Source organism: Alligator sinensis, unplaced genomic scaffold, assembly GCF_000455745.1.
Source record: "Alligator sinensis unplaced genomic scaffold, ASM45574v1 scaffold135_2, whole genome shotgun sequence".
NCBI classification, from domain to species: Eukaryota; Metazoa; Chordata; order Crocodylia; family Alligatoridae; genus Alligator; species Alligator sinensis.
This window is the reverse complement of record NW_005842067.1, coordinates 909,874-920,380: the sequence shown is the minus strand read 5'-3', so window position 1 is coordinate 920,380 and position 10,507 is coordinate 909,874. Positions and strand designations below refer to the sequence as shown.

The following is a 10,507-nucleotide window of genomic DNA, read 5'->3' as shown; positions in this document are numbered from 1 at the left end:
AAAAGTTCCAGAAACTTTATACTTCACATTTCATGTTTAAATTTCCCTCTTTTTTTTTTTAACATGCTTTTTATGGTAGTTTATTCCTGTCAGACTTTAATCCCTTTAACATGCTCTCTTTGCAATCCTTGACAAATCATAGAAAGCTAATTTACTCAAATAGATAGTTACTACACATAGGGCAGATTGCTCTGGCTAGATTAATTTGAAGTTTCCACGTAAATCATGTAATTTGAAATCCTTTCCAAGACGCTGTTTTCCTGCCCTTGTTGCATGGAAGTAAAGTTCTTAACCCTGAAGAAATTCTGCCCTGCTAGGGGTGGAATAAAAGCTAACTGGTAGTGGCCCGGTTTGCAGCTCGTTGAAGTTGATGGAAAGCTGTTGGCTCACTTCCATCTTTGATTTCTACAAAGAGGCAGGGTTGCCCAGTGGCTATGGCTCTATCCCTGAACCAAATAGATTTTAATTCAGTTTCTTACTCTCCCCAGGCTCTCTTGTGACTTGACACAAGTAATTTAATCTCTCTATGCCTCTGTTTCTATAGTGGAAATAACAATACTTCTCTTTCACCTCAGGCTATTTAGGGTAAATGCACTGAAGACTGGGGGGAGCTCAGGCAGTGGAGCCTAGAGAAATTCCTAGATGGAAACTATTTGTGATCATTCTTGTAGGCGTTCATTATTGATAGAGACCTGCCAAATTTGCAACTGCACAGTTTTCACAGAAACTGCACATTTGGGCAGGGTCTGTGAAAAATGGCAGACTTGTTGCAATGTCTGTCCGTTTCCCCCCCCCCAAAAAAAAGAAAAAAAAAGAAAAAACAAAACAAAAAAACCCACCTACTGGCAAGCAGAGAAAAGAGTGGGAAGCCCTGCAATCTTGGAGTATGGTGGAGAGAGTAGAGGTGGGTGGGCAGGGCAGGGTGTGCTGCTCGCAGCAGGAGATGCAGAGGCTGCATGCAGCTGCAAGCAGCCCTACTCCACCCTCACACCACTCTGCCCTCTCTCCTCCTCCCCACTTCATCTCATCCCCACCTGCCCTCCAGTGCTCCAAAATTGTAAGGCTCCTGTCCTTTTCTCTGCTTGCTGGCAATGTTTGGGGTTTTTTTGTGGCGGTGGTGGGGGGTGGTGGTTATATAGTGAGGCTGCTGAAATCATGGAGTCCACTGCTTGAGGTGTTCCAAAACCACAGTTTATTACCCTGAGTAAGCCTGGGGAAGCTATTCATTCATGTTTAACATAGATTCATAGATGTTAAGGCCGGAAAGGACCTCAATAGATCATCGAGTCAGACCCCCTGCATAGGCAGGAAAGAGGGCTGGGTTCAGATGACCCCAGCCAGATGCCTATCTAACCTCCTTTTGAAGACCCCCAGGGTAGGGGAGAGCACCACCTCCCTTGGGAGCCCGTTCCAGATTTTGGCCCCTCTAACTGTGAAGAATTTCTTCCTAATGTCCAGTCTAAATCTGCTGTCTGCTAGCTTACGGCCATTAATTCTTGTAACCCCCAGGGGTGCCTTGGTGAGTAAAGCCACACCAATTCCCTTCTGTGCCCCCATGATGAATTTATAGGCAGCCACAAGGTCACCTCTCAACCTTCTCTTGAAGAGGCTGAAGAGGTCCAGTTGTTCTAGTCTCTCCTCATAGGCCTTGGCCCTTCTCTGGACACTCTTCACATCCCTCTTGAAGTGTGACGCCCAAAACTGGACGCAGTATTCCAGCTACGGTTTGACCAGCAACTGATAGAGGGGAAGTATCACCTCTTTGGTTCTGTTTGTCATGCATCTGCTGATGTATGATACAGTGCAGTTAGCTTTGCTGATGACTTCGTCACACTGACGACTCATGTTCATCTTGGAGTCCACTAGGACTCCGAGATCCCTTTCTGCTTCCGTGCTACCAAGCAGGTCATTTCCTAGGCAGTAGGTGTGCTGGACATTTTTCCTCCCTAGGTGCAGCACTTTGCATTTCTCCTTGTTAAATCGCATTTTATTGTTTTCTGCCCACTTGTCCAACCTGTCCAGGTCTGCTTGTAGTTATTCCCTGCCCTCCGATATGTCCACTTCTCCCCACAGTTTTGTGTCATCCGCAGACTTGGACAGAGTACACTTCACTCCCTCGTCCAAGTCACTGATGAAGACATTGAAGAGTATCGGTCCAAGGACCGAGCCTGCGGGACCCCACTGCCCACACCCTTCCAGGTCGAAACCGACCCATCTACCACGACTCTCTGGGTACGACCCTCTAGCCAATTTGCCACCCACCGGACTGTGTAATCATGCAAGTCACAGTCTCTTAATTTGTTCATCAGTATGGGGTGGGATACCGTATTGAATGCCTTCCTGAAGTCTAAGTAAATGATGTCACCCCTACTCCTGCATCCAGGTGTTTTGTAACCTGGTCATAAAAAGAGACTAGATTAGTCAGGCATGATCTACCTGCTACGAACCCGTGCTGGTTTCCCCTCAGCATAATTTTTCCTGCTGGGCTCTCACATATATGAGCCTTAATAATCTTTTCAAAGACTTTGCCAAGGATGGAGGTGAGACTGACTGGCCTGTAGTTGCCTGGATCCTCCTTCCTTCCCTTCTTGAAAATAGGGACCACATTGGCCCTTTTCCAGTCCTCTGGGACCTGGCCCGTGCGCCACGAGTGCTCAAATATTCTTGCCAGTGTTTGTGCAGTGACACCAGCCAGTGCCTTCAGTACACTCGGATGGAGCTCATCCGGGCCTGCCAACTTAAACACATCCAGTCCTTCCAAGTGACTCTGCACCATCTCAGGGTCAATGCTTGGTAGTCTGGCACCCTGCTGTTGCCTCTCTACAATCCCATTGTGAGACTTGTCTTGCCCCTCGTTTAGGAGCACTGAGGCGAAGAACTCATTAAGGAGTTTAGCCTTGTCCCCCCTGTCTGTCACCAATTGCTTTTGCCTATTCTGCCCTTGGCCTGCCTTTTACTCCCTATATATCTGAAAAACAATTTTTTGTTATCCTTAACTTGGGATGCCATCCTTAGCTCCATGGTAGCTTTGGCCTTTCGAGCTACCTCCCTTCAACTGCGAGCTGAGGAGGTATACTCCTCTTTAGTAATCTCTCCCTGTTTCCACTGCTTATATGCACCCCTCTTGGCCCTTAGGCTGCTCTGGATTTTTCTGGTCAGCCAAGGAAGCCTCTTGGCCCCTTTCCCCCTTTTCCCCCGCATCGGGATTGTCTCCCTCTGTGCCCAAAGGATTGCTTCCTGAAAGCACAACCACCCTTCCTAAACACGTGGTTTAATGACTTCTTCAGGCTTAATCAGGGTAATTAAGCCATGGTTTTGGGCCATGTGGCAATCTGCAGGGAGGGCTGGGACTGCCAGGGCCCATTGGCCAATCAGAGGCATGGGGGAGCCCCATTGTGCTCAGCCTGCAAAAATGGTGGCCAGCCCTGGGATCTGCTCATGAAATTGGCCAGCCGCCTCCAGTTTGGTAGATCCTTAATTATTAAAAATGTGATGTGTGTTTTGATTTGTGGTTAACATGAATACTTTATGGGTTCTCATTTGTGTTTGAGTATCTTGTATGTAATTTTTTAGGTCACTTTGGGACCTCCTGGGTGAAGCATTACTGCACATATCAGAGGGAATCTAAGCGAATAACTATGGTACCATTTGACCAGAAATCAGGAGGAAAAGGGGTGAGTGGGAATATGTAATTTGGTGTCAATTCAGTTATGCTAGCATCTCTGGGAAGGAGATGGGTGTGATGGTTTTTCTCATTCCAACATCAATTGACGTGGGTGAGCCTTGCATCTCTTAGCCTCAAACTTCTAAAGCTGCTGATGAATTTCTTACCTGTGGGTTCAGTCTTCCAATTCTCTTCTCTCCCTACAACCCTCCAGTAGGAATCTTTTTAGCAAGGTGATAAAATGGAAGTGAATTAAGATAAACTAGAAAAAGTACCTAGAAAAATGGGAGGTGAAGGTTCAAAGCTAAGGGTGGGGAGGACTTGTAAACCGGACTTTTGTCTCCTGAGCAGTTATCGTAACCATAAAGCCAGTGGTGCAGAAGTTGAGTACTGTTGCCATGACCCCTATCACAGTGCACAATGGGGAGGACCCTCCTGTACGGGACGCTGAAGTCAGTGGTGCTGTTGGTTAGATGCACTGGTTCAGATAAACATCTCCCCTCTGGAGCTGAGCCCCCAGGACAGCCCCCCTCTTAGCTACCAGAACTGAGCTGTATCCTGCCATGACAACTAAGGCTCCTCATTGAAAGAATAGAGATCTGTGAATTTCTGTGAGGGAAATGGATCTGTCTCTGGAGTTGCATAAGGGTGGGAGAACCTTGCCCTTCTATGCGGTGAGTGGACTAAGCCTCTAGAGCAAGGGTGGGCAAAGTCCGACCTGCACCGGACTCCGTTTTCCAGCAACCCCGGCTTTTGGCTGGTCTTCATGGAGACCCGAGGAGCACAGGGGCATGAAATCTGGGGCTCTGCCCCAGCCCTTCCCAACACCGTGCTGTCATGGCCCCACACTGTCATGCCGTCGCGCTCCTGAGGCATTCATGGAGACCAGCCAGGAGCCCCGTGGGCAGGGCGCGTGGCTGGGCAGGGAGCTGCTCCAGGGCCAGGGCTGGAATCTTGCAACAGTGACAGCACAGAGCGGGGCTAGGGTAGAGCCTTAGTCTGCTGCCCGCATGCCCCTGCGATGAGCACAGGTTTGGTGGGCAGGGCCATGTGGCCAGTGGATCGTGGCTGTGCCCTGGCACCGCCCCACATTGTCACCACCTCAAGATCCAAGATCTCTAGTGTTGCTTCAGGGTTGTGGGGCTGTCCTAGCTCCACCGGTTCTTGGAAAACCGTGGACAGAGTGGGCGTTCTACTTGGGAAGAGTGGGACGTGTCCTGTGGGACTGCTCACGGGCATTAGGACAGAGGGAGACACTAACGAAGTCCAGAACGCTTCAGTGAAAATCCTTTCAGTCTTCAAACGCAACAAAAAATGCAGTTTGTCCCCTGCCAGGGCAGTTTGCAAATCCCAATTTGCTTCTAGCAGCGGGAGAATGCACTTGCAATAGCAACAGCAATGGCAGGAGCCCGTGTGGTACACTTGTCCCAAGGTAAAGGGACTGCAGCAAGGGCAGTTGCGGATTCATTCTCTCTTGCCTTGGAGTGTCTTCATTATAGTTCATATTTAAAATATCCCCGCACTGCTCTCAGCTGCTCAGTGTGCTTGACTCCATCTCGTAGCACCTCAGAAAGGGCTCAGCATTTCCACTAAGTTTGTGCACCGATTAACAGGCACCTTCCACACACCCCTTTGCAGGTAGTGGTCTCTCTCTTACCGCTTTGGGTGTGGTCCTTTGGTTGGAAACCCTCATTCCACCAGGGCTTGCCTACTTTAGGAAACTTTTTCCTAGTTTAACTGTACTTGGTATACCAGCATTTAAACTGGTATAACTGTAGACATGCTAGGGCTATAGCTACTGTGATAACCAAATTAAAATTGTGGTTATGCTGAACTGATATGATAATGCTGAGTGATCTGTGAGTATAGCCACCCCCTGGTGACTGTTGTAGTCAGTTCTGTAGCTGTGTGGAGGCCTTGCATGTGTTTCTCAAGATGTCTGGGAACATGGACTCTGAAGCCGATGAGAAAGGAAAGGAAGCATGTAGCTTCTTTGGGCAGGAGAGGGAGCTCTGCTATACTCAGTCTGTAAAGGCTCTGTGTTTTTAGTTTCCAGCCTCTCATGAAACCACCTCGGGTATGGTTGAAGACTGGAGTCTGATAGTAATCAATTTAACTGCTTTCTCCACAAGTAGTGTTCTCAGCATACCAGACTAGGAGCTCAGTTCCCTGATGGCAGCCTTTCTTCTCTGCAAATCCAGCTAATTGCAGGGAAAGGAGTTTTGGTGCGTGGAGCAGGCAGCCTTTGGCAGAAGCCCTGTAGACAGCACGGAGAACTCGTCCAAGTTCTTGGTGTCAATGTTATTTTAGGTTCTTAAATACATTTTCTGGAACTGTGATAAGGATGATGTCGGTGCTATGCTTGGTCAGCATGACTGGTCAGCCAAGCTGTGGAAGAAGTGACAACTTGCCAGACAACTTGCACTCCAAGAGCTCTTACAGGGGTTTGATGTATATATTTTGCATTGAGCCATCAGTGGCTTTTAAAAAGTTGCAGATATCAAGAGCATGGTAGACCAAATCACTTAAACAGTCTGGAGCAAGACTACCTATCTAAATTTGTGTTGCGTCAAAGAAGCCAGGGCACTTCCAATGATTCCCCTTATACATGGCATGGATAATGTTGCTGTTAAGTGTCTCTTACAGAATTTGCCCTTCATGTAACTGTGCAGTTAGTTAAATGAGCTGATCAGTTTTGATGTACTGTAGTATGTTGCAGCTACTTTACAAAGTAGTTTATGGACTCCGGGGTGTTTTGTTAACCAACAGAGTCTGGTAGGCACAGGCCCCTGACACACGAGATAATCAGGAGTATCCCACGGGGTTATGAAACACAGCTGAACAGTGCTGATTTTATTCAGCAGATGACAGCAGTGTCCATACACATTGCCAGATAGTTATGCTTTATGTACAATATAGCAAAATTAAGCTGGAGAAAGATGATAGAGAAGGCTTGCCATGTCTTTATCCTCTATACATTTTATATATTTTCTGCCTCCCTCACAGATGACTTCCTGCCCTTGGAGCAGGGGGCTGGACTCAATGATCTCCCGAGGTCCCTTCCAGCCCTAATCTCTATGAAATGTATGAGATGTAAAATGCCATTAAAATACATCCACCTCCTGGGAGAAGATTGACAGTGCAAGGGAGAGCAAGGGAAACGAGGACTTATTTTTTGCCCAGGAACAGTGGGGTTTTACAAAAGGGCTGTGATGTTTACATGAGGCAGACAAGACACTCTCTGAATCATTTTATAGGAGATTTCTGACAGGGGCTGGAATTAAGCCTTGTTGCCTTGCAGGAGTGAAGGGACAAGTCACTGCATGTGTCATTCCAGGGAGTGCAGCTATGCTGAGACTCGCAAGCCAACCCCTCTGTTATATACATTGGTTGTCATTTTGTAATGAGATGGGGAACTGCAATATAGGCAGCCCTGATCTAAGCCTGTCCTCAGCCTGATCTAAGCTCTGTTTCCTTGCAGGGAGAAGATGAAGCAGTCATCCTCAAATCCTGCACGCGGCGCAAAACCGACTCAATAGAGAAGAGATTTTGCTTTGATGTGGAAGCAGTAGATCGGTGCGTAGAAAGAGCACAGCCTTAGCATGCACAGGGTTTGACTTCTCCATTGAACCCCACCCTGTGACTTGAATGTGCCTCTGCACACACATTTATACAAGCAGTTCAGCATGTATTATACTCTCTGGTTTACTTTACCCTTCTGAATAATTCTCATGTAATGTTAGTAGCATGGTTCTCTTATCCATTAGTCACACACTCCTTAAAAGTAATCCGTCAACCCATGAAAACACCTGTCTCTCTTCTCCCTTATGCGTGTTTTTTTTTTTTTTTGGTTTTTTTTTTACTGTGTGTGTTCAATATTGAGTTAGAGCTTCATTTGCAAGACTATCTGTTTACTCAAGTCACCTGGGATTTCAGGCCAAAAAAAGTAAACTACTAGCATTGTGGAACAAGGAATCAGCCTGTCTTTTATAAAAGTCCATTGTTATGGCAGAGACTGTACACATCTTTCCTGCTTCGTGTGTTCAAATAACATGACTTCACCTTTTCTGCTGGTGAATGACTGATTATAGAAACCCCACTCACATCGAACGCATGACACCTAAATTCACATAGTCTCTTTTCTGAGGAAACAAATGGTGTCTTCGAGCTCAAAGTGATTTATCATCTGGCAGGCGAACCAGAAGTATATATGGATTTAATCTATAACTCATGGAAGTAAGAGCCTGTCATCATGTTCAATTAACATCATACGTGGCTTACATCACAGTTTTATATGAACAGGAAAACCAATATGGAGCTGCTATTCTAAGCAGAGTGAGTCACTCTGCTTCCCCTTTTGCACTCTGGAGGAAGTTTATGGAAAGTAATTTTCTAACCATTAGAGCTCAGAGCTTGGTCTCAAAGTGCACTTGCTAATTTGTCCCTTTGTTTTTTTTCCTTTGCCCATAAATGTAATAGTACCCATAAAATCCCAAACAAAGCAAGTGTGATAAGAAAGAATGGGTTTGAATGTAGCTGGCTAGAACAACCTGTGCTGCTTTCCCCAGCCTTTCCTGTTCTTCATCAGCATGGCAGTGAGAGTCTTTCAGTGTCAGTAATAAAAAAGAAGGGATTTTTGTAAGGTTCCATCTCTCTTCTATTAATCTATGAGTAGATGTGCTTGGCTAATCCGAAAGAAAGTTCAAGCACTAATCCTCCCAGATTTTTTTTCTGGAAGCCAGACAAAGGGTTTAGATGCGCTTTTTTTTCCACTGGATTCTTGGGTATTTTTCTCTTACAACTGGAACAGTTAAATAAAAAGATAAAAATAAAACTGGTAAAAACCCAGGGACAACAACCACAACAGATCTCTGCAGTAGCAGCAGTTTTAGTGACAGAGGAACATTTGCTTGAAGTACTGAGACACCTTCTAGCTCCCAAATCAGGGGGACATTGCAGAACTATGTATGATCAATCCAGAACAGTGAGAGTGGGAAAAACCCTGGGAACTTGCTCCTTGACCTTGTTGCATGTGTATGCTCCTGCTGCAGGAGCACCCCTCTGTGTGCCAGGTCACAGTGAGGGGAGTTTCTCTCTGGAAGATGGCAGGAATGGAGTGTCAGGAAATGAGAGTTGTTTTTTCAAGATAAAGAAACATGACTACATATTTTGGTGTCATAATTTTACAATTAATTGCACTAATAAATCAATAAAGCTCTTATTATTAATTAGGAAGGGAAGAGAATAAGGTTAGGCCAGCGGGTATTAATGCTGAGAGGCAAATGTTACTGGTTATAAAAATACTCAATACATGAAACTGCTCCATAGTTTCTGCTGGTCATGTTACTGATTTTAGGTAGAGGTCAGATCATCATCTGGGTCCAGTGTTCAGCAAAGGGTACAGAGGTATTACTGTAGCTTCTTCACCCCAATGCCTCTTTAATGTCCTATGTAATAGGTTTATGTTAGGATACCTAGCTGGAGAAGGGTAACTGTACAACCAGAGTTTTATAGTGATAAGTTAAATTACAAATGAGGAAAGCAGAACTAAGTTGCCTCTTGAGTGTAACCTTTCACCATGTAGCCTCTAGGTGGCACTGTTGTGTTTTTTTTGCATATTATCTCACATGGTCATCTGGAAAGGGAGGAATGCTGCAAACACTGCATTTTGGGAAAGTGGTATACTGTGCAATGGATTATAGGAACTCCAGCCATTGTGATGGTGCCTGGCATTTTGGGAGGCGACTCGGATGGAATATACTGTCCGTATTTACCCATCCTCCTTCTGGAAATAGAGATGGTTCTGTGCTTTTATAATGCTGATCTGATTCTGACAGCTCCCAAATTAACATTATTTGCTTTTTTTTTTTTTATCTAAAGCTCCCAAGTGCAGTGGGCTGAGAAGCACTCTCTCTTTCTCTGTCAAATAGGCACTAAGAATTCTCAAATTTCTAACCTGTTGGATGCAAATAATTTTGATTTCTTTGGTGGGAAGCAAATGAGTCATACTTTAACCCATTCTTTAAAAGGTATTGGACATGTTTACAGTGAAATGAGCCCTTGGCATGACATAATGCAATAAAAGGTAGACCAGCTAATACCAGGCTTTTAAACCAGGCTTATTTGAAGTCTCTGTGCATCAACTCGAGGGAAGAAGGTGCAGCATCCAGTGTCTTGCAGAGGGAGTATTAGGAGAACCATCTCACTTGTCCTTCCCAAACCCGTACTGTGTGGTCCCCCCCCCATATGAGCCACTCCAGCTGAACCCGTGCTGTAACAACTGTCTGTAATCTAAAATGAGGCTTTTTTTCTCCTCATGTTGATTGGATAGGATTTAATCAAACTCTGCATTTGTTTTTCCGGAGGTGGAGATTGCTGTAGCCACCTACCTCTAGCCCCTTTGGATTAAATATTTGACTGCTTTTTATTTCATGCATCTCCTCATTTCCTTGTAGCTGTATTCCAGACGAGACTTGATTATTTCCAAGTGTTTATAACTTGGGTCATGGTTTTGGGCCAGCACTTAGATGACTTCATGGGACTTGGAGGTTTGGACCCTTATTCATCATGCTGTTTGGGTACTCGCATTTTAAAGGGAAGCCCAGTTATTGGTGGGTTGAGAGTACTGGGCACCTCTGAGCACCTGGAGCATATGGGTGTCCATTATAATTGTACTCGGTCTCATGGGCTATTTTGCTTATGCACTGTATAATTGCTGAGACAGCACTAGGTAGGCTGTGATGAACTTAGCTGCTTGCATTTCTATTGGCAAGATGATTCCTGGAATATGGTGCAGGTTGGGCATCTGACTTGTGCATGCAGGGACTCCTGTCCTGCTCATAT

General features: G+C 45.6%; 1 protein-coding gene across 10 annotated transcripts in view; it reads left to right on the top strand.

The window, feature by feature from the left end:
• ARHGAP26 (Rho GTPase activating protein 26) overlaps positions 1–10,507 on the top strand; it is a 332,594-nt gene that overhangs the window by 100,159 nt on the left and 221,928 nt on the right. For all 10 annotated transcript variants that reach the window (XR_003094019.1, XR_003094020.1, XR_003094017.1 and 7 more), the window contains exons 9-10: positions 3,574–3,674; positions 7,146–7,240. Coding sequence is in view for 5 of the 10 variants with exons in the window: in XM_025204032.1 (XP_025059817.1) it covers positions 3,574–3,674; positions 7,146–7,240 (196 nt within the window). In the remaining 5 variants the exon portion in view is untranslated. The remainder of the gene's footprint in view (positions 1–3,573; positions 3,675–7,145; positions 7,241–10,507) is intronic.